Source organism: Pezoporus occidentalis, unplaced genomic scaffold (assembly GCF_034315485.1).
Source record: "Pezoporus occidentalis ecotype Australia unplaced genomic scaffold, CSIRO_AGI_Poc_V1 ctg31, whole genome shotgun sequence".
In the NCBI taxonomy this organism is placed as follows: Eukaryota; Metazoa; Chordata; class Aves; order Psittaciformes; family Psittacidae; genus Pezoporus; species Pezoporus occidentalis.
Window position 1 is genome coordinate 50,326 of NW_026915052.1, and position 23,757 is coordinate 74,082.

The following is a 23,757-nucleotide window of genomic DNA, read 5'->3' on the forward strand; positions in this document are numbered from 1 at the left end:
TTCTTATATTTAGATTAAACTAAAATAAAATTGTTTGTAGACACTAAATTTTAGTCCTGTTTTTATGGTATCATTTTCAGGTGTTACTAGATTAAGACGTAGTTATAAGCTTTGTTCTTACTGACAGAAAATTGTTAGCTTTTTCAACAAGTCATCCAACATACTGTGTTCTTAAAGTATCCACCCAGTTTTTGATAAAAATTTTCCTAGGTTTTTGTAACTCAACATTACTCTTTAGAAGAAATACTTACATAGTGCAGAATAAGAGCAGACACCCCCAAATTTAAAGTCTTTTAATATTCAGGTGCTGGGATAATGGAAGAGAGGAGGTGTGTCAGTATCTGGTTTAGGCATGTAGATTAAACACAGTTTTGGAGAACCAGTGGCAAAAGTGTGGGTTGTATTTTTTTTATTTTGCCAGGGCGGAGAGGTAGGTGTTTTGCAGTTACATATGGCTTCATACTCCTGAGCTAGTTACCTCGGAAAGATTACTGGAATAACTCTGATGGGAACAATGGTAACATTCCAAGTAAATTTAGAATTAATAGGATGAGAGTGCACTTTGCAGATTACAAATGAATACTGGGGTTTTTTGAAAGGACATGTCTCTACCTACAGTCTTCATGAGACATTGACATGTTTTAAGGATCACTGTATGAAGTTGTTGCTTTACTTCAAGTATAGTGTGTTTCCTTCTTAACATGAAGGTAATTTCCATAGTTTCTTGAATCCATAGGCTTTATATCCTTTTTGGGGTCCCTAGTGTTTAGTAGTATCTTGCCACACAAAGTGGAAAACTGGTTGCAAACTTTGTTCACTGTATTCTTTATGCTGCTATTCTGTTTTATATGTGCATAGCATAGGAGCATTAATGTACAAATACCAAGAGATTAACTGACTTCTACTTCTTTATAAGAAGATAATTTATGGGAGTAGAGATGACTTGAAGAACAGAAGTGTTGCCTCTTTTTAGTGTTTCATTCAGCATGGATTCTTTTTTACTTGATTGGATTTTTTAGTTTTTTTTTTTTTAAAATACGTACACCTTGTAATGATGCTTGTAATGCTGTAACCATGCTGGCTGTTTCTTCTGTAGTTTGTCCATGAAACGGCTAGGTTGAAGATGGACCCAGTGTCCATCTTCATAGTGGAATTTCTCTTTGCTAGGTGTATTTCAAGAAGAAATTAGAGGAGTTTTAGTTCCCTAAAGCAGTAGTTATGAAACTCCAAAGACTACAAAAAGATTAATTGTTCTAATGGCCTGGAAAAGCTAATTACAGATGTATTGTAGTTCAGTAATACGGCTTATGTAAAGAACTCCAGTTAGACCAGCTTAGTCTTACAGAAATGATGCTATACCTTGAGAGCAGAAGGATCGCGTTCAAAAGTATTGTTTGTTGAACATGGTTGTATCCAATAGTCTTATTCAGTGCTACAATCTTTTTGAACAGGGAATGGCCAAATCCAGTGCTATTGAAACAGCCAGAAGAATGCAATCTTAATTTGCCTGTATGGGACCCAAGGGTTAGTGTATTATTTTTTCCCGTATAAGTCACACTGTGCGATAAATTCAGTTGCTTAAAGAGTCCTAGGTGAACTTCATTTTGGGTTTATTAAATGTAATATTTTGGTATTATGTCTTCCTTATAATTAACCTGTAGTTCTCCTGAATGTGGAACAAAGCTTATCTTTCTAAACGACCACTGGAAGTACACTTGCTGAACAATGTACTTTTTTACTCCCAACTTTTGCAATAAGTGATCTTAATAAATACTTGGCCTAATTAGATACGCGCCTTAAAGCAATTAATTTTTTTAAAACTGCTTATCTTAAAATGGTTTGCTTCTAACTGAAAACCTGTTACTTTTACAAGTCTATTGAATTCACTTCAGTGCAGTCACAGCTAGATATGTTCAGTTCCATGCAGTTGTATTAATGTCTTTTCATCTTGAACCAAAGAAGATCATAACTTGAAGACTTCAAGTTGCTTTGTGTATTATTTATAATATTTGATCTCTGTAGCACTTGCATTAAGGGCAGCAGCTGTTAATGTCATTCAGGCATTCAGTGAAATAGCTTGCAGCACAGCTCACGTTCTGAGGTTTCAGTAGGGCTTAGTGTGGATGTGTTTGATGCTGTTTTGTGAATTTTAGAATGGTTGCTGTTCAACTAATCTTTTTTTGGTGAATAAAGTAAGCACCAAAGTTTGAAGTTTATGCCCTGTTGTACTTCAGATTTTTTTTTTTCTGGTTGACAAAAGTCCACATTTAAATAATGTGAGACAGGTGAAGTGTTCTCAAGTCTTGCTGTTATTCTTGCAATGGGGGTTTGAGGTCAGTGTGATGGGAACTGTTTCTGTTTTAGTAGCTAATAAGAAAAGTGGGGTAAGTTAATGTCAGCATTTTATCTTTAAGTTACTATCTATAAGAATGCTACCGTAATGCTATTTAAAATGTACTTTGCATGTGTGTATTTTGTCACTTTTTTTTTTCCTCTGTGTGCTGTTTAATAAAAGATACGCTAATGCAAGTGATGCTTCTGTCAGGTTGCCTAGAGCTTCTTGTCTTAAGTTAGCTCTTTGTTTTCAGTAGCATTACAGAAATAAAGTATAAGATATTTTTTTGCAAGGTCTGAAGATAGTTGTTCTTCTGAAGGTGTTCATGTGGTGATAAGGTATCCTTGTTTTGATGTGCTCCCAAGCTAATTTCTGTTAAAGAGAAATTGTTCTGTTCAGTTGGCATTTCTGTACTTTGAAATGCCAGCAAGTTGATCTTGATGTGCCGACAGGTTACAGCCCTCCCCACATCACTGTGTTTCAGAATGATGACCTTTGAAAGCATTATTTTTGTTTTCTAAACTTTTTCTGAACTGTTGGTAAATTTAACCTGGTCTGCAAACTAAAGTCTCTTAGAATTTAAGATGCAGTTGTAGTAAAGGGAGAAATCCAAATTTGTTAACTCATGTGTATGCTTGAAGAAAACTGATTGGCTGTTATTATGTATAGGTAAACCCCAGTGATAGGTACCATCTTATGCCTATAATTACACCAGCATACCCACAGCAGAACTCTACCTACAATGTGTCCGTTTCCACACGGATGGTCATGGTTGAGGAATTTAAACAAGGTAAGTATTATCTTATGTCTCTATATAAATGTTTTCAAATGGCTTTAAAACAGTTCCATTGTGGGTATGGGTTGTCAGGGTGGAGGTGGGAGGATGTTCAATAGTGTCTTGGTGTGAGACTGTCTTTGAGGGAGGTAGAACTTGGCCTGTTACACTTCTGTGGCTTGAAGTTCCAAATTCAGTGAAGATTTCTGCAAACCTGTCCTTCACTCTTAGAAGCTGAGAGTAATTAATTAGAATGCCTGGTTTATTTTGGTGGCTTTAGACTGTGGCATGTCCCAGTGAAGGTAAGTGTAGTAATCCAATCATGGCCATTTTGGGGTCTAATATAAGGCATATACTTTCTTAGAGATGAGTCCTGTAGATTTTTCCTAGTAATATGCTTGGAAGATTGCAGTAAATAAGGGACAATGTTATCAAAGCAGGAAGTAGACTTGATGAAGAGAGCATCAGCACCAGTAGCTATCTCAGAAAGAGCAGTAGCTTATTGTCTTACTGTGTCTTTGCCTTTTAGAAGAGATGATTCAAGTACTGTAAGGAAAAAGATCTCTTATCTTTGAATTGAGTACTTACTGTGGCATACACGGAAGATTGAACTGAGCAGTGTTACACTGCAGAGCAAAAATACATTAAGTTTTCAGTCTGATCAACTACCATACATTTCTAATCACATTTTGAGGTTCTTAATAATATGATTTATATAAATAATGACCACTTAAGGTATGACTGCAATATAAAACTTGATAAATTCCTTTGAATTTTAAGGGGGTAAAATAATTTTAGTAACTTTTTGCTAAGTTAATAAGCTGTTTTTACTCTGGATACTAAACTGTATTTAAAAACAAAGTTTAAATTTATTTTTTTTTTATAATTTAGGTCTTGCTATCACAGATGAAATTTTGCTGAGTAAGGCAGAGTGGTCCAAACTTTTTGAAGCTCCAAACTTCTTTCAAAAGTACAAGTATGTATTTTATGGCATGGGAGAATATTTTAAGTTTTATCAGTTAAAGTATCTTATGATGCTCTGTAGCACAGGATCTTAAATTATACATACATTAGAGTTCCAAAAAGTGTTAGGATTTTTCTATACAGAGGGGGAGTGAATGCACTGTTATCCTTTCTCTTAGAAAATTAATAATTTCCTCAGATCTTTTTTCTTTTTGTCTTTAGCATGTATTTCAGAAACTGTTAGTCCCTGACCAGATACTTAAAATGTCACCAGTTAAGTATACAATCTGTATGCTACCAGTAAAAGTGAAGACATATCAGCTGGTTTGACTAACAGAAACGTTCATTAGTGGTGTCAGTAAGCATTCTAAAATTCAGCCTCTCAGGAAACAAGATATTTAAAGAACTAATTCTGAAAGTTAATATTTAAGATGAGTACATGCTTGAAACTGTTTTCTTCTGTCAACATAGTCAACAGTTCATTCTGATAATAAAAGATATTTTTGCAATTGTGTTGACTAACTGCCAGATGTACTAGGTTTCACTGAACTTTTTTCATTAAAGCTTAAGGCTTTTGGGTCTTTATTAATACTCTTTCACACCTAGTTTCTCTAATTTTGTAATGTCTCTAAAGGAAATATTGAAGTTTACACCTCAATTTTTAGGGTTTCTAGTAATATGCTTGTGGGGCAGAAGGTTGTTAAATGTATATGGACTTGCTGAAAGTTGTATTTTTATAATAAATGCGGATTATTAAAATATGGACTACATCTTCTTTGCCCTCAGTTGAAATTGGAGACCCATTCTTGTTGAATCAAAATCAGATATCTTTTACACTTGTTTGTGTGTTGGGTGGTTGGTTGGTTATGTACTAATTTAAACAAGATTGAAATATACAGTTCCCCCATTAAAAGAGACTGATGACCTTCATAATGTGTCTGTGTTTTGTTTCTATACCTTTTGCATGATAAAGGCTTTAAAATATTTGGATGGCTTTTATGTTGTACCTTGGAGATGTAAGCTTCAAAACACTTATAAAAGCACAGTAAAGTTATATTATTTTTTTCAAGTTAAGATGGGCTGCAGACAAATCAGCTTCTGCTCAAGAGTTAGTAAGTTCCCTAGTAAGTTTTCTGTTTCTTTCAAAACTAGGAAAAATGGGAAACATTAAGTGTCACTTGAAATAATCTTAATTTAAATATATTTTTGTGTACTGGCTTTAGCCATTTTATCATTTTTTAGCAATAAAATTTTCTATTGCTAACATTAAGTGTTCAGGGTTTGTATGCTTTGCACAGAATGTCTTTGCTTATTTTTATTTTTTAAATCGTGGAATGATCATATGGAGCTGTTTAAATTACCCAAGATTTTCTGGTTAACTAAAAATTTTGGTTAGTAAGCTCTTACATATTCTTTATATACAGTCATCCATATGCAATAAATATGGCTCTATTGCTCAAATCTCCATCTGAAAGCTAGATGGTTTTGTTTTTTTTTTTCCTCCCTCCTTCACACTTTCCTCCTGTCTAAGTTGTAGTTGCCTTGAGTTGTCCCTGCTGAAATTCGAAGTAGCATGTAGTGCTCTGTCAGGTAAGACAAGGTCTGGTCCTTGCTCTGAGACACAGTTTTAAAAACACTTCTCTGATTGCTCTAGTAATCCGTAGCACTCTTGATGATGGTTGGTTGCTAAACATCTATCTTGATCATAAACATTTTTGACTTGTTAGCAGTGTTTAAAATAAACTTTGTGACTAAGGAGACTGCTGCATACCTGCATGGCAGGAGCAGATTAGAAATTAAGGAAATGGGGACATCTGGTTTTATGTGTGTATTTTTCCTGTTTATACAAAATGTAAATTATTTGGAATTTAGGTAGTTACATGTGTTATCTGCCCTTCATGCATTCTTTTTTAAATTTTGAGGGGGGGAAAACAACAACAAAGGACATACACTTGGTTGGGTATGGTGTTTTGGAGTGAAATTACAAAAATAATTTCAAATGGGTATAACATCAGGATGAAGTGATACTTAAGAATTAAATTATTAGAGCTTAAAGCAAAGAGGGAAGTACAGTAGTGAGAGAAATAACACTCATTTAATGAGCTCTGGCATGTTTTTTCTGTTGTAGGGATACCCTGCTAAATAAGTAGAATGTAAACATACCTTTTAAAAAGGTGCTTTGAACACTTCCCTTGATAGGACTCTATCTAAAAGGACTGGATAATTTAAAGTGTAAATCTTGGACAGCTTAATAAAAATTGAAATGAACATGTTCAGGTGTTCCCACTTTTTTTGAGAAGGTAGCATGACTTAAAAATCCTTCATTTTTTTTGTAGGTATGGGTGTTAATGCTGTAAGACAGTTCTGTAATATCTACAATAAGGTTGTTTTTATAAAAACAATACTGATAGGGAGACAATAGGAGAGAAATAGCAGTTGTTTCAACAATCAATCAAGCACCCCAAACCAAAACCACATAACAACAAAAAAGACCAAACCCACGTACTTCAAAACAGTATTCTCAATCTAAAAATCTGAGAGGTAGAAGCTTAACTTCAGGTTTTTTTTGTTTGTTTGTTTTTTTTTTTTCCCTTTATCATGAAGTAATGGATACTTTTGGATTAGAAATATTCTGTGTGATAAAATTATGAATGAAGAACTGATAATCTTGTTATTAAAATTTAGCAGTGAGAACTTTGACTTTAAAACTAAGTACATCTTGGTTTTTAATAGCTTGTGCTATTTAACTTTTGGTGAAACTGCCAGTAGTGGATTTCCCTCTTAGCACCGTTTTAACAGTTGGGTATGGGGGAAGAAATTGCATCTTCTCCTGTTCTTTCTTTTTCAGCTAGCACTACCTGAGCAGAAATAGCTAATCATTATATTTTAATAAAAAAGCCTTAAGGTTTTTTTTTTTTTCCCTAGGTACTAACCACTTAGCTGAGGTTTTAAGACATAGCCAAGTTGGTTTTGTGGTTTTTTTTGTTTGTTTTTTAATTCTTCAGAAATTTGTTTCAAAGAGCTGCTTTTAATAAGTAACTGGAAATTAGTTTTTTCAAATACTTGATCTTTTTCAGTTCATATATGTTTAAAAACAACAAAAAGCTTAAGTTGGCTTTCCTACTAAATTAAACATTCTGCAAGCTTGTGTGGTATGTATGATCTAGGAATCTTATGAATGATAGTTGCATATGTAGTGCTCATTAGGGAAAATAGATACCAGAAGTTAGGAGCTTCCCATATGGAATTTGAATAAAGGACCCTTACTATTTATTAATGCCAAAATGGAAAAAAAAAAAATAGATAAAACTGACTCAGAATGGGTTAAAAATTCTGTTTTATCAGAAAAATTAATCTATGCAGAAAGGGGAAAAAAGTTTCTCCAAATCTGTTTCAGTCCTCTAGTGTCATTGACATCCTCTGACTGATTTCAAAGGACTGTAGCATTTAGAAGGTTTTTTTCCTCTTGCCACTTAAATACGTAATTATGTACTTACTAATTTGATCTGTTGATTTTTATTTGCCATTACAATTTGAAGGCCTATAGCTTCATAGGACTTTTCGCACAATAGTTTTTCACCATCGTTGACCTTGTGTTCTTTTCCATGAGGTATATATACTAGGGTCAAATCCATTATATTACTTATGTTCTTTAAATCCTGATCTGAAGATACCTAAATATACCATATCATTATGGAGTAATGCCAAGTTGGATGACTTTGGATGTTAAAATAGATTTTTCTGCTAAACTTCTGAAAAACCTGGCTGTAACCATGTAAGGTTCACTCATCTCCCTCATTATGAACTCAAGTTAAAAGTAATCATCTTCCATTCCACTCTCCTTAGGCTGCTTTGTTTACACCACCATTCTTGTTCTGTTTTCTGTTTATTTGAAATTTACTTACAGTGTGTATACACTGATTGTCCTGGAATATAATTGAGAGCTTAAGAATTATCGTCAGAGGAAACATTCCTCATGAAGTTTCAGATTAAGCGTCTTCAGACAGTTCTAAGCTGCAGATACTGGCTTTTTAAACCACGCTTGTTAGTGTCATTTTTTTTTTTTTTTTACTTTGAAGAAATGCATTTTTTTTGTTAACTGTTCTTCTAAACAGATATGTGACTAAGCTAGCATATGTATAGATGGCTGTGAACAGTTGTTTTCACTTGCAAGGAATCTCTCGTCATTTAAATCCCTGATATGTCATATTGAAATATCTGTACTGTTTTCCAACTAGTGCTACGTTCCTAGGTTTTGTTAAGGTTACTGGTATTAATTAAAGTAAAAATGCGATTCCCTAAAATCTGAAATGTTTTTTGGGAAGTCCATTAGTCACATGCTTGGGGGACATAAAAATGCATAATTATATTGATGAGTATATATACTTAAGCTAATAATCTGTAGTTTGCCATGTACAATTTGCTACAAAGTTTTAATGTTAAGGTTTGATGTCTTATTTTAGAAGTATAAATAGAATAGCATATTGTCTTTATCTCCAAAGGCATTATATTGTACTTCTAGCAAGTGCACCGACAGAAAAACAGCGTCTAGAATGGTGAGTATAATGCTTGCTATTGAAAAAGAAAAAAAACCAACAACCCAACACAAAAAAACCCTCCAAACAAACCAAAACCCTGTCAACCCTGGATGTAAGGGAGATCTAGTCATTCTAATATCTTTTTAGTGGAACAAAGTGGCATTTCAGAATTAAATGGATGAAGACAGCATGTTTCTGAAAAACAGTAAAGTGAAGAACCAAGGAGTGAAAGCTGTTGCTTGCATTTTACTTCTTTACAGCACAGTCAGGTGCACTGGAAAATCTTGTTTTCTTAAGCCTTATGCACATTTTTAATAAGCAGTGCAAGGAGTATGTTTTCTATCTCTTGAAATACCTTTTCTCAAAAAAAAAAACCACAACTTTCCCTTGTTTCTGCCCTCTTTTGTTATAAAAGTTTTAAGATTGTCACATGTTGAGGATTTCTTCAACCTGAAAATTCATCATCTAAAGCCAAAAGAATGTTGGAGAAATACGTTGGAGTTTCTTGCTGCCTTTTACTTGATGTGGAACGTCTTGCTATTTAATTTGATTTGTAAAATCTGGCCATAATGAGATCTTCAGGCACTCTTAAGCTTCTCTTGTGTTAGTTTTCAGAACATGTTCGCTTGGTTTGTTGATCTGAATTAGTCTGTCATCTGTAGTGCACTAATTAATTTGCCGACTCAACTATTAGTATAGGGAGGATGTTGAGGATTTTGTCCTGATACATGATATTAGATACTTCTATTTCATATTAATGAGAACTTGCTAATAAATGACATTCATGCAGGGTGGGCTTGGTGGAATCAAAAATTCGTATTCTAGTTGGAAATCTGGAGAAGAATGAATTCATTACGTTGGCTCATGTGAATCCACAGTCATTCCCAGCACCCAAGGAGAATCCTGACAAGTAAGCAAAACTTTTTTAATGTAATGGTGAGGAACTAACGTAATTAATAGCCAATTCATTAATAAATACACTAGCATTTTTATAGAATCTTAAATGGATTAATTTTCAATTACGTCATCTAAAGGCATATAATTTTGAGCTCTTACGTACTATTTGTAAAATTAGATACTCTATTCTGTATAAGAACGTTTCTAAGCAGAAAATTGTATTAATTGCATATTTTCTTGCCAATAATCTGCTGTTACTTAGCTGCTTAGCTGCTGTTTGAGCAGCTAGCATCAGCTAATAAGACAGTTTTAGTTAGGAGGCAGCACTGAGAATCAGGAAGAACATCAGAGGTGGAGCCGAAATCTTAAGTAACTAAGTACATTTAATATTGTTAGCAGTTAAGGTGCTTATCACTGAAACTTGGTAATGGCTGGTGTTAGAATTTGGATGTGTGAACAGTGGTGAAGATACCAAGTGCTTCAAATTGTTTGGCATATATTTTCAACTATTTCCGTGCTTTGTCACCCCACCCAAAACAACTATAGTTGGTTAAAACCTCTTTTTAATAAAATTTATTTCTAGGTAGCATTATAATTGTAAGGAATCATTTTTGTGAGAACGTGGAGAAAATTTTTGTCTTCACCAGGAGTGTGTGAAAAGCCTTGTTTGCTTGCCTTCCACACGGCCTTTCTCAGACATCATCTGCTTCAAGTGACAGTATGGTGCTACTGGGTTGTTTTTTGTTTTTGTTTTTTTTTAAGTTACATACATAAATTACATATGTGTTCTAAGTAAAATTGGACAAAAGCAGGCAATACTTTTTCAGCACCATGTCAGTGGGTGAATACAGCTAAAGCTGCCTGTTGATTGGAAGACAATGTTCTCCTGAAATAGTCCTATGGGAAAAGACAATTGAATTAAAACATCAAATGTCTTTAGCTGTTACCGAACTGTTATGCTATATTCTGTAATAAACTGTAATCATCTTCCATGTATATTAAGTGAAGGTGTGCTGTCAAAGGGAGGCTTTTCTTGCCCCAAAACTGCACTTTGTCTAGTCATGGTTAAGAAATTGGAGAGTTAAAGAAAAGTTTAGGTGCCGAAACAGGACTTGGTTAGTTAGGGAATAAATTCTAACTACTTTCAGGATCAAGTACTGAAAATCTCTTTTCTCCTTTCAAATCGCTCCTTTACAGCTGCAATGGCTAGTTAAAATTCCTAATGAGAGAGTCTGTACAGAAGCACAGTTGAATGAAGTAATTACTGATGATATTCGTTCATTAAGTTTGCTGGAGATAAATGTGTCATTTTTTCATGACTTTTCCCAAATGAAAGGGGAATGTCATTGTCAGCTTCGGGTTTTGCCTTTCTATGGCTAGCTCCCCATTGCTAGTAGAGCTAAAAAATGTACAACTGTTGTCTGTCTTAGTAGTTTAGATTATTCTTCTGCCAGTATTATATGATTGTTTTGTATAATATTTTCCAGAGAAGAATACCGTACAATGTGGGTGATTGGGTTGGTGTTTAAGAAAACAGAGAATTCTGAGAATTTAAGTGTTGACCTTACCTATGACATTCAGTCTTTTACAGACACAGGTAAGTTTTGCTTTCTACATGTTCTGGTATTGATAAAATCATTGAAGCTATTGTCTTTGTTCATAATGTAGTCTGTTTCAGTAGCAGAGCTCTGTCTAGGCATAGAGAAGAGAGATTCAGCTAAGGAGTTGAGGTTATTTAATGAAATACAGTTTTAATGAGTTTTAATGCTGCTAAACACAGTAATAATTTTCATTTTTTTCATTAAAACTGGTGAAAATGATGCACGCATCTTTCAGATCTCACTAAAAATGTTGTTATATATTGTGATCTTTGTTAAACAGGCAGATTGGTTACATGCTAGCTACCTAGCATAACCTCATGTTTAAAACATATATAATTTAAATATTTTTTTTGCATGATGAGACTGAATTTATTGGTGGATTATAGCCAAGTAACTAGTAGACTTCAGAACAAAATGCCTTTTATTCCATAGCATTTCATACTAGCTAGTTGGTTCAGTAACTTTTACTTTCATGTCCAACACCCAGTGCAAGAAATCTTTGAGTTTTTTCTGATGTTTACTTTTTGATTCATGAAAATATTTTAGCACATGCATAAGAAATATGTAAGCAAAGAATGGGTCACAGCTGAAAAAGTGTGCATCTCCAGAGTCTAGGACCAAGATTTTTTTCCTTTAACAAACTATGGTTAAGGCTCAAGTATTACATTTTTACAGTTACAGGAGTAGGTTCAGGTGTTACCTAATGCAGCCCTGGTCTCCGAATTTCCACAACTCAGTCTGGAAGTGAGGAAACTGTACGTACACACACACATACACAGTGTGGGTGTATGAGTGAATATTAATAAATATGTATGTTTATAAGTAAATTATGCCAAGGTACTGAAGTTATTTTTAGTCATATAAAGCTACAGTGGGGGCAAGGGGATTTTTATTGAGAGGTGGAATATTCCTTTTAAGTGGTGAAGGTGAAACTATTGACACATCATTGTAATTTTTCAGAATTTAGAAAAGGTATAATAGCTTGGCTGCTGCTTTGAAAGAGTGAAGGGATCTATGAATTAGAGTGTCTTTTTGTGTTTTATAAACGATACTTCAGTAGTGTACTTGTCAAATTTTTGGTTACTTGCAATTTGCAATTGCAAATACTAAATGTTGCACTTAATGAGTCTGATTTACTTGCATTACATGCAGATCTGAAATTTGGCTACATGCAATTTTAACTTAAGTAGTATTTCATCAAAAACATTATAGACTGCAGTGTATAGTTTTCCATTCAATTTGTAATTATTGTAAAAAGTATCAAACAAACAATTTCTGTTTGTGTGTTATGGGTTTCTTTGTCACCTCAAATTAATGTGGGTCTGTTTTCAATGTTTTTAATCCATCCTGAAAACATGCTTGCCCTGTCTTTTGGAATAGATCCTAAGATTTTTATCAGAACTACCAGAGCATTTTCAAGAATGAAATTATGGAATAGCCTACTTTTTAGAGCAGGGAGAGGAAGAAAGCCATGAAGAGTGGGCTAGGTTTTCCTTGTATTGAAACTTTGGTAAGACCTAATGTTAGGAATATGGAATGCTTTAACCATGTCTGGCTTTCCTGTGTGTGCCCCTGCCTTAACTGTAACCTGTATAATCTTCACACAGAGGCTTTATGAGCTTCAATGCCAAAAATTAGTGTAGTGGGCTCTTTAATATGCAGAATTCATTGAGCTATTTGTGTGTCTGACTCTTAATCAAATTTTAATTACATACAGCCTAATCAGTTCCTTAATGAGATTCCTTAATGTTGGTAGAATAGACAGCGAATAAGGGAAATAACAGAACTTAAAAGGTGAAGATCTACAGAAAGTTTTTTTGTATTCATACACTTGCTATGGCTTTGTTTAATGTCTAGAAAATGGATGTGAAAGAACATTTTTTTTCATTTTAACCACTTTCACCTGGCTTTACTGGAACACAAGATCATAGAATAGTTAGGGTTGGAAAGGACCTTAAGATCATCTAGTTCCAATCCCCCTGCCATGGGCAGATGCACCTCACACTAAACCATGTCACCCAAGGCTCTGTCCAACCTGGCCTTGAACACCGCCAGGGATGGAGCATTCACAACCTCCCTGGGCAACCCATTCCAGTGCCTCACCACCCTTACAGGAAAGAACTTCCTTCTTATATCCAACCTAAACTTTCCCTGTTTAAGTTTTAACCCGTTACCCCTTGTCCTGTCACTACAGTCCCTAACGAATAGTCCCTCCCCAGCATCCCTATAGCCCCCCTTAGTTGCAGTGTTAGTTCTTTTATTAGCTCTATGTGGACTCACTAGAAGTACATGTTCTGAGGCAAAGAACATTTTAGAACATTATAGTAGACATAAAAAATAAATAGGGCAAGCAAAAAACAAAAACAGACACCACCACCACCAGCCCCCCAGACTACAACAACAAAAATGTAGTGTGGTATCTGAATTGCCAGAATGATTTGTAGTATATTTGTTGGCGGGTCAGTATTCAGCTCCTGAATTTGGAACAGTTTGCTATAGGAGCTACATAAATGAAAATTCAATCTACTCTGAAGAAAGTATTTTTATGTAAATAATGTAATTCTCATAAGGGATATCTTATTTCTGTCTTTTGTTCCTTTGAGATGAAATGAAGAAGTCATTTCAGAGCTGTTACTGTTAAAATTTGTTAACAGTATAGTTTAGAGAACTCTCTGCTTGCAAGATGCTTTTCTAGAAAAGCAGGTCACCTGCTTCCAAAGTAACATTTTAGTGTTTGCACTATCAGTGGTGGTGTAGTAAGCAGTTCCCTTTCTGCATCCAGAATAAGGAAACGCTGTGCTTGTTCTTGAAGGTGGTGTTATGAAATGCAATTTTTTTCTGCCTGGGCAAGTAAGTGGACGTTGCAAAATGCTTCAGTATGTCTTAATGTTATTCTAATTGTGTAGTTTATAGGCAAGCAATAAACAGCAAGATGTTTGAGATGGATATGAAGATTGCTGCAAGGCATGTGAAACGTAAGCAACTTCACCAACTGCTACCTAATCACGTGCTTCAGAAAAAGAAAAAGGTAAACTTGACTAATATTTGAACAATAAAAACTCTGTTGGGAAATGATTTCTCAGCTTCTTAGACTTATTAATCAAAGAACTAAAAACACATTTTGAAAGCTTAGTCTTATCTGTATAAGCAGTGTGATCTCATTTGACTGTAGCAGTTTTACTAGATGCACTAAATATGATACCAGATTTCCCAGAACATCAACAATGTCTTCAGATCTGGCTGAAATATTTTATTTTGTTGGCCTTCCTAAACGAAATGGTGTAATAATAAAGTTTTAAAGCGTTCTTGCTATTTTAACATGGAGGTCATGTAAAGGAAGCATCTGTAACAATAGTAATGGAACAATCAGTCAAGCAATTGCTATCTCTATCCCTTTTCTCTTAAGTTGTTATTAGATTATCCTATAAGTTTCCTAAATGTAAAATTTCAAGTAACCAAATAGCAGTGTAGAGCGTTGAATTTGTTGCTGCCTTTTTCCATTTAACATGGTAGTCTGTTGCTGTAACTGATGTTGAATACTTTGAGGATAATTTGGAGGAAAGCATTCTTCAACCTGCAACTCGGCAGCTTTTGGTGTTGTATGCTCTTTTAAAAGATTTAAATGACAGTTTTGACGCCAGAAAGTTGCCCATTGTCTAGCCAAGGTTATTTTCTCCCTCAGTATATAGTTTACCTGTGTGGATAGATATGAGAATGGTAGCAAATTTTTTAATTAAGCTATTGTGTTGGCTGTGATTTACTTTCAGTGGAGGCAGGAGGAAGGGGTTGGAACATTGAATTTAATAATTTAGTCTGTGTTTCTAAATCCCTACTTCTTTGTGTTTGTTTAGCTTAATCCAAGAACAGTACAGGTTTACTTGGTTTTGTGAATAGCTAGCCACTGTTAGAATATACTCTGTTTTAGGTATATCTGAGTAACGTGCTTTATTACTGTAGCTGTTTTAAATTAATTGCTTTTTTAAAGAATGGGAAATCTAATATTGAAACCAAGTGTAAAACTATAGTATTTACATTGTTCTCTGAAATGTATTAAGTAGTTAATAGATCTCTTTCAAGTAGTGCTGTGTCAGAGGAGGGTTCTTTGCTGACTATAAGTTCAAATCAGTCTCTCAATTCTTTGTATTAATTGTGGTTTTGGTGTGCATCAATATTACTTTGATGTTAATGAAAGCAGTATCTATAAGCCAAAGAAACTGGAAATAAAGCTGAAAATACAATCACTAAATAGATTAGTTCATCTTGTGCTTTTGAACATTGTTGGTTCAGACAAATCTACACTTGAATTGTGAATGTGAAAATGTAAATGCTTGTAGTGACAGGATGGGGTAGTATTTACACATAAAAGGATTTTAAATTTGTCCACTTTTTTGTGGTTTTAAATGCTCCTATTTTGACACCAGGTTTTGACACTAGTTTTTTGTGGGTTTTTTTCCTTAAAATGTAACTGCATTTAAGGCATGCATACAAACTTAGCTTATGGTGGAAGCTCATCGCTGTTAAATCATCTTTTGTTTGTTTTTTCTTCACAAATGTAACAGCTAATATTTTGCATTATGGAAATATTGCATCATTTGAATCTTTGCTGATATTTAAGCCCTTAATAGGACTAATGATTTTCTGTTGTCTTGTGGATTGCAGCATTCAACAGAAGGGATCAGGTTGACAACTCTGAATGACAGCAGCCTAGACTTGTCTATGGACAGTGATAACAGCACGTCTGTGCCTTCACCTACTAGTGCTATGAAGACGAGTCCATTGAACAGTTCTGGAAGCTCTCAGGGGTAATGAAGACTTTCAGTCTTCTTCCTGCTTTCTGTTTCTGAAGTAATTGTGTGAGAAACAGCAAATATTGCATATAGAATCATAGAATCATAGAATCGTTAGGGTTGGAAAGGACCTTAAGATCATCTAGTTCCAACCCCCCTGCCGTGGGCAGGGACACCTTACGCTAAATCATATCACCCAAGGCCTCGTCCAACCTGGCCTTGAACACTGCCAGGGATGGAGCATTCACAACCTCCCTGGGCAACCTATTCCAGTGCCTCGCCAATAATCATATGTGAGATGATTATCAAGGCGTGAATGGTCCAAATTGGAGCTTGTAGACACTCCTATGTCCAGTTTGAGCACTAGAGCAGGACTGAATTTGGAGTTAGGCGTTATGGTATTGGACTTCAGTTGAGGAATAAAGTTGGGTAAATATGCTTAGAACAAGATAATATAAAAACTTGGGGCACTGCAGTAGGAGGCTGTAAGTGGTAGTTAGCAGGAAGAGCCTTATTTGTTGCTTTTTTTTTTTTTTTTTAAATTCAGCTTCTTACTGGTCTAAAAAGCTGTCTCTGAAGTGATTCAGGTTAAATAGTTGAAATAGCTTCCTTTACTCAAGTTTGATAGTAGATTGCCAGTGCTCATTTCTGTCTTCCTACTGTGACACTGTATTTCAAGTTCTGGCCTGTAACGTAGGTAAAATCTTATCAGCTGTGGTTACTGGCCGATCATATAGCACCATAACTTTATGTAATGCTTAGCATCTCGTCATTTTTCTCTTTTTAGCAGAACCAGTCCTGCGCCAGCTGTAACAGCAGCATCTGTGACCAACATACAGGCTTCTGAAGTCACTGTGCCACAAATAAATTCCAGTGAAAGCTCAGGGGGTAAGGGAAATGGCTTAATATGCTGGTCTGTTGATACTGGTTTTTTGTTTTGTTTTGTTGTTTGTTTTTTTTTGGCTTTTTTTTGATAACACTTAAAGGCTTTTTTCTTCCAGTTTGGGTTCTTTACTTAATGCATGCTGTAACATGTTCTCTTTGCATACAGATTTAACTAATTTCTTTAGGACTCTGGAAATCACAGCGGAATATTTTGTGATGTTTGTTTGTTCTTTTGTTCTTAAGGATTTTTATTTGCTATTCACAATAGCAGTAGTTTTCTGATGTCCTGAGGCAGGTCTGTAGTTCAGCTCGTCAAATGAGGAAAAATTATTTAAAGCTGGAAGAGCAATTTTTATTTTTAATCCATTTTATAGTTAAACCCAAGATGGGGTTTTGTACTGTTTGTCATCTGTGCTCCCATGTTCCTGCTCCTTGTCCTTCATGGAAATTTAGTCTAGGAGTGAAAACGACTCGGATGTAAGCAGAGCACATGCTGCTTATTGATGTCTTTTCAGCTATGTCTCACTCTGTGTGCAGGCTTTATCTGTATTTTCTACAAGAAAAGGTACACTTCATTCAGTAATATTTTTTCTTTTTAAAGTATTTTTTAGTGAAAGAGCAAAGGCATCTGATGAAATTGTTCACTTAGAGTCAGCTGCTCCTCTTTTTTGATAAACATTAGCTGTATACAAGGAACAAGTCAGAAATAGATGGGAAAGGTGACCAACTGGTTTGCCTTTCAAGATGAGATTTCTCTTATTTCACTCTGACATGTGAGACGGTTCACTGATTTTTATTGTAAGTCACAGGTGCATCAAAGTGAATAAGTTTGTCTATGAGCACTAAATGGAGCTTAAACGGTGTGACATTTTTGGATTTGGAAGCATATCAGAAGTTGCTCATTCTTGTGTTTTAGTTGAAGCAGCCACCTGATAGTTACTAGTGAAAAATGTCCTAAGTGTAATGTTTCTCTTACTTGAGCATCTCCCTGTGTGTGCTCATCGGTTTGAGGTAGGCAGTTGGTGAGCTAGAGCTTTGTCATATGCAGCCTTTTTCAAAAGGATGCATGGAATGTCAGATTTCTGTCTACTGTTCTGTGACTTAGTCTGTCATTGTGTACTCAAGGCATGAGAAATGATAAACTTCATGTTTAAGTGACAAAAGGAGTACCAGATTGCTCTTGAATTTGATTTAAGGCACTCCTTGTCAATGCATATATATATATATGGCCAAGTACAGAAACAGTAAAACTTCTTTTGGGTACCAAGAATAATACAGCTGTCTTAGCACAGAGTTCTGTCTGAGCTAATATACCCTGCTGTTAAGCAGGGTTAATGAGACCAAGCAGCACGTCACTGATACCCTGTATCTGGTACGCACATTATCTCAGAATTAACTTGAGACTAAACTCTGTGGATGCACACCTGCTGTTCCAAATATGGTGCTTATACAACTAACTGTACCGCTTCTTTGGTGCGTACTTGATACCAGTGATTTTGAGTAGAGACCAAGAATACCAGTGATTGACCTAAAATGGTTGTATCAACTCATCTTGCTGAAGCTTTTAAAATTATTTATCCATAGGTACTTCAAATGAAAGCATTCCTCAAACTGCCACGCAACCAGCCATTTCTCCACCACCAAAGCCTACCATCTCTAGAATTGCTTCCTCAGCGTGTCTGCTAAATCCATCACCAAGAACTTCAGGAAATGTTGCAACAAAAATGCCTAGCCCTGTCACAGCAGTGAAAAGGACATCATCTCCCCATAAGGAAGAGTCTCCTAAGAAAATAAAAATTGAAGAGGTATTTGAGATTTTTGAGATCATACCATAGCAGTGCCCAAAACTTTACATTCATATATTCACATCAGCTGCACAGTGTTGATTATAATATTCCCAGTTATAATTATTTTGTTAAATGGGATGTATATTTCCTACTCTGACTGCATTGCTGCTTTATGTATGCAGCTTGTTTATGTGTTAGTGGTTTTTCACCATGCTGATATTCATCACATGATGTACTGGATTAGCACAAATGCTCAGATTTTAAGTTCTTGTCTTAAAAGCTACTTGTTGTTAGAATATGAGCGTGTTAAGTCTTACAGCTAATTTTGTCTTGAAAAACACTTTGCGACCTTGTTGATTATTTTAAAATATGTTTTTATGATTTTTAATATTTTCTGGGTTTGTTTGCATTTCAGCAGGATGAAATAAGCGAAGATACTAGCTGTATAGATTTCAATGAACATGAAAAAATGGACATTAAGGTATCTGTGCCTAACCCATACAACTTTTGTATATTAATTGTGACTCTTCCTTGTGAAGCTTACTGTGCTTTCCTGTAGGAATTATTGTTTGCAGATATATTATAGACTCTCCAGTGAAGATACCAAAATGATATGTTGTTTTTTCACTGTGTCAGCATTAATGAATTGCAGTATGTTACTTGCTGCAGTTTAAGCTGAATCTGAGTTTATGTTTGCATAGGAGAGAGATTTCTTTGCTGGTCATTCACACAGCATCATGCATAGCAAAAAAATTAATGATTATATTTGTATTTAAAATTCTTAAATCGGATAAGGGCTGTGTCTGTATACCTTGCTTTGCCTGCATCCCAAACACAGTAAGTTACTTAGTTTAAGAACAGTTGTCTATTGGGATTTTTTGCATGTTGGGCTGAGAATCCCAATGCCAGGTGCAAACTTTTTCACTTTTTAGATTAAAAAAAAACCCACAAGGCAACAACAAATGATTGTAAGTATATTTCTTCTGATAGTGAAATTACTGTATGAAGTTACAGCATAACTTCTCAGGACTTGCAGAGATTCACTCCAGTATCTTGTAACTTAGCAGACAATTTCTGCTTATTGGTGAATAGAAAGGGTGAAAGTCTGTCTTTAGCTTTATGATAGCAACTATCCACTTGGGCATACACGGTTTTTATAGGGCATATTTTGTTGCCTTTGGAATGCTCTGGAAATGCTCAAGAAATTAAAATATCTATTAAAATGTTTAAGTGCTTTGGTTTATAGTCTTCACACCCTCAGATGAGGAATTGTATCTTATTATGTAGTCACCTTGAAATCTTTTTCAAACTCAAGATGCGTAAAGGCTGAAATGCATATAAGCTTGTAACTCTAATATTGAAAATAGATCCTCTGGATAACAGATCATTATAAGAGACATAGGTAATCCTGTTAGCTTTTTACTGTCAGACTCCTCTAAATCTTATGTGCTTAATATTCAGGGAAGAAATGGAGGAATCAACTTCTTTAATATATGTTGATACTTCTTGTTTTTTAGGAGCAACTTGAGACAGAAGTGAATGTTAATTCTCAAACAGAAACTCTTCAGACACCTTCTCTGCAAGCTCCTCAGGTACTGTTTGTTAAAAATAACACCTCTCTGTATGTGTGTGCAGTAATCTGTGGTGAAAATATTGAAATTAAAATTAGTCCAGATGTTAAAACTAAATGTATAATTTTTAATTAATTCCATCATATGGAAAGCTGGTTATTGTTACTGTCACAATTTTTGTGTTTTAGATGGTCATTGATCTTAATGAATGTGCATTGTAGCTAAACATGTATGGCTTGCCATACAAACTGACTGAAGCTGGATTCGCTCTTCTGAATTGTGCCTTCAAAGTAAGGGCCTCAGCTTATTCCTTTGTGCTTTGCACATCACAGAATAATCCTTTCTAACAGGGAAACAAAAAGCTTTAAAACAGTTGCTGGTCAAAGATATCCCTGTAGAGGTTGAAAATGTTTGAAATGTAACTTTAGGCTCTGAAATTCAGTATGAGAGAGAAAATTTATCGTAATTTTGTAATTCCTTAGCCACCTGTGTTTCTTCACTGCAGGTATTGTAAGTGTAAGGAGCATTGGAAAAATAGACATCAAATTACGACGTCTGTGGCATTCACTTAAATTCTTGTTCCTAATATTGTAACAACTTTTAGAGAACACATCTTTACTAGCATTTTTGAGCTTCTTAGTGCTCTACTGATTAAAGTTATGCTATTGCAAAGCATTTTATGCAGAATTATTAAATGATGTCTAGTAAATGTTTTAATTGAAAATAGGATACATTGCAATAGTATTTGTGGCATTTGTTAGTGGACTTTTTGAACTATACTGAATAAAAGTACCAAATTGGCAAAAATTCTAGATGTTCCATGGTCCAACTAAGCTGTTTCAGGGATATTTTTAGATCAGTTAGTACACCAAGTTTGTCTTACCTTTTGTTGAGGGATGATTATAGGAAGCTTTGTAGTTTTTATTTATTGTGTAGCTACTACTTTAGCAAAAGTAATCTGCAAAAGAATGGTGGGCCTCTTCTCATTTTTGAATAGTATTGTTGGGTTTGGTTGAAGCCCTGGTCATGTGCCAGAAAATAGAGACATGGTAAACCACAGATCAGCACCAACCAGAGTGGGCTACTGGGGGCAAGAGGGAGGCAAGTGGTCAGAGCTGTTCTGCCCCAAGTCCTGGTTGCATTGCTGCCATATCAGTTAGTGTTAACTTGTTAAAACAACAATTAAGAGCAGTCATTTTAATGCAGTTTTCCCCCATTTATCAAATGTACCTCATATTAATTTTCAGTGCTTATAAAATAACCTTTTATGATAAATCATTATGGGAAATAATGCATAATAACTGGGTTATTGGAATGGCAACTGATCTGCCACAGTGGAAGAGAAATACTTCAAAGTTTACCCCACTTCTACCCACCACATCTCCACCCCCACCCCCCCCAAAGAAAAAAAAAAACCCACAACAAAACAAACCCACCAGCCAGCAATAAAGAAGCATGTGAGAAATTAATGAATCACACTGAATATTGGGTGTGTTCCTTTGCTATTTTTTCCTTTATTTGGCTGTAGATGTAATTTTGCTGAATGGGATTTAAGTCTTTTAGGTGTTCAGAGTATTTTCAAGGTGGAATTCTTAACCCAGCCGTATAGCACTATTCATCGTACCTTTTCTATGTAAATTTAAACGGATAAGAAAAGTTGGAAATTTGGCTGTAAGAGCTTCCGCACAGTCTGAAATGGAATGTATGAAGACGTGCACTTTGCACTGGAGACAGTTTTTCATCCTTGACTTGCAAAGGGCTGAAGCTTAACACTGAATTGTTCAAAGGAATTTTTAAATGCTAAACATGTAGATCAGACACTAGGTGTCACCTACCAAGCACCCTAATTCTGTGGATATTACTTTTTGTTATAATACAGGTTATTAGTAGGCTCAGACATATCTGCACTTCCTAATTTCTTGCAGTTGTCAAAAAAGGAAATGCATGTTATGGAAAAGACTGGTACAGATTTTCCGTAATGACTATGTAGGCAAAGGAAATATCTGCTTCTGTGTTTATAATTGGTAATGATTCTCATCCTGGTATATTTTTAAAAAGCTCTTCTAAAGATCTTGTTTTTCAAAGTTAATGCCAGTTACTACAGTATTTTTCTTTTGATACTGACAAAGTTAAAATGCTTCATTTCTTTTCTTTTCAGAAAACACCCAGTACAGACCTTTCAGATATCCCTGCTCTCCCTGCAAATCCTATTCCTGTTATCAAGAATTCAATAAAATTGAGATTGAATCGGTAAAAACAACCTCAGGGGTCCATAAACAATATCTGCCAACTCAACCTGTTGTCTTCTAATGCTATTAAAAAAGGAGAATGGAGGGTGCAAGACTAGAACATAATCGCAAATGGATTTAGGTATATTTTGTGCACTTCCCTTTCTGGGCTAAAATCACCACTTGATTGGAAGTCCAGGTTAGTATGTGAAGCCAGGAGTACAATTAATGTGTTAGCAACAGTTGCATTAAGTATTTCGAAGGATTACTGCCTTTAAAAACATGAACACTATTTGTAGCCATATTTGACATTCTGATTGAATTTGTTTGATGCATTGTTTCAAAATTGAGATAAAACTGGCATAAGAATCCCTTAAATGCACTTTTATGTAGTTTTTTTTATTGGAGTATGACTAATTTTAGATCTTAGCTCTGATACACTTTCGTTTTATTGAAGAATATCTTCAGTAGTGCAAATTGGATGATGTTCTACAATATACTATGCATTGAAAACAAGTGTGTAGTATATCTAGTTCAACTGCCATCAAGCAGCAGTAAGCCTTTAGAATGAAATGTCAAATGTTGAGGTTATAAGACATAAGTTGAGGGAGTAATTGGGAAGTTTTGGTATTGGTGGGACTGGGACATGATTAAGATGTGGTCTACTTTTTATTTATAGGATTGTTTTAAGGTGCATACAGATCAGCAGTGAAACAGCAAATAAACTTTCCTTTGAGCTAATCAAACTCTTTATTACCTTTTTTTTTGATCCCTTTATTTCTTGGGAAAAGCTTTTGTGTTTAATGGTGGGTGGGGTTTTTTTGTTCGTGTCTTTTTTTCTTTCCTCTCCAGCTTGTATGCACCATGTATGACAATGGTTATTTACACAAAAAAAAACAAGCCATGTATTCATTTGGATTCCCTCTTGCTCCTTACCTTGTCGTAATACCTTTTGGCCTGTAGGCACAAATTCAGAATTTTGTCTCATGACTAAAGTGTTTAAGTAAATATTGCGTGCCTGTGAAATACAACACCCGTCTTGATGGCCTTTGAATCACTAAATATAAGGTGATTTTTGTACACTCCATGAAAGTCCTGTATGCATTAAAAAGCTTCAAATTTTAAATAAAGGCAAAAAGATTTTTCCCGAAGAATTTTAACCTTTTTATTTTTAGATGGCTCATCAAAAATAGTTTTACATACTGAACAATGCTGAATTTTTAAAAATCATATTTCTAGTAAGCACTTGACATCTAGTAAGCTCTAGACTCCTGTTTTTTTGTTATTGTAGTCCTATCAATAAAGTAACAACTTTTTCTTTTTGAAAGAACTAAATCTCTCATGGCAAAGGAACATGAGGGATACCAACAGTAATACCAGATGTAGATAA

General features: G+C 34.9%; 1 protein-coding gene across 7 annotated transcripts in view; it reads left to right on the forward strand.

Annotated features, from left to right (window-relative positions):
- Positions 1–23,521, forward strand: part of PAPOLA (poly(A) polymerase alpha) — a 42,870-nt gene extending 19,349 nt beyond the window's left edge. For 2 of the 7 annotated variants that reach the window (XM_062627866.1, XM_062627862.1), the window contains 13 exons: positions 1,452–1,524; positions 3,005–3,125; positions 4,002–4,086; positions 8,576–8,629; positions 9,402–9,521; positions 10,996–11,105; positions 14,016–14,137; positions 15,769–15,911; positions 16,684–16,784; positions 18,366–18,586; positions 18,984–19,049; positions 20,086–20,160; positions 22,298–23,521. In XM_062627866.1, the coding sequence (XP_062483850.1) occupies positions 1,452–1,524; positions 3,005–3,125; positions 4,002–4,086; positions 8,576–8,629; positions 9,402–9,521; positions 10,996–11,105; positions 14,016–14,137; positions 15,769–15,911; positions 16,684–16,784; positions 18,366–18,586; positions 18,984–19,049; positions 20,086–20,160; positions 22,298–22,393 (1,387 nt within the window). In that variant the 3' untranslated portion in view covers positions 22,394–23,521. Of the gene's footprint in view, positions 1–1,451; positions 1,525–3,004; positions 3,126–4,001; positions 4,087–8,575; positions 8,630–9,401; positions 9,522–10,995; positions 11,106–14,015; positions 14,138–15,768; positions 15,912–16,683; positions 16,785–18,365; positions 18,587–18,983; positions 19,050–20,085; positions 20,161–20,327; positions 20,430–22,297 lie in introns of those variants that run through there. The other 5 variants (XR_009966497.1, XM_062627865.1, XM_062627863.1 and 2 more) reach the window with 5 other exon arrangements.
- Positions 23,522–23,757: the final 236 nt, after the last annotated feature.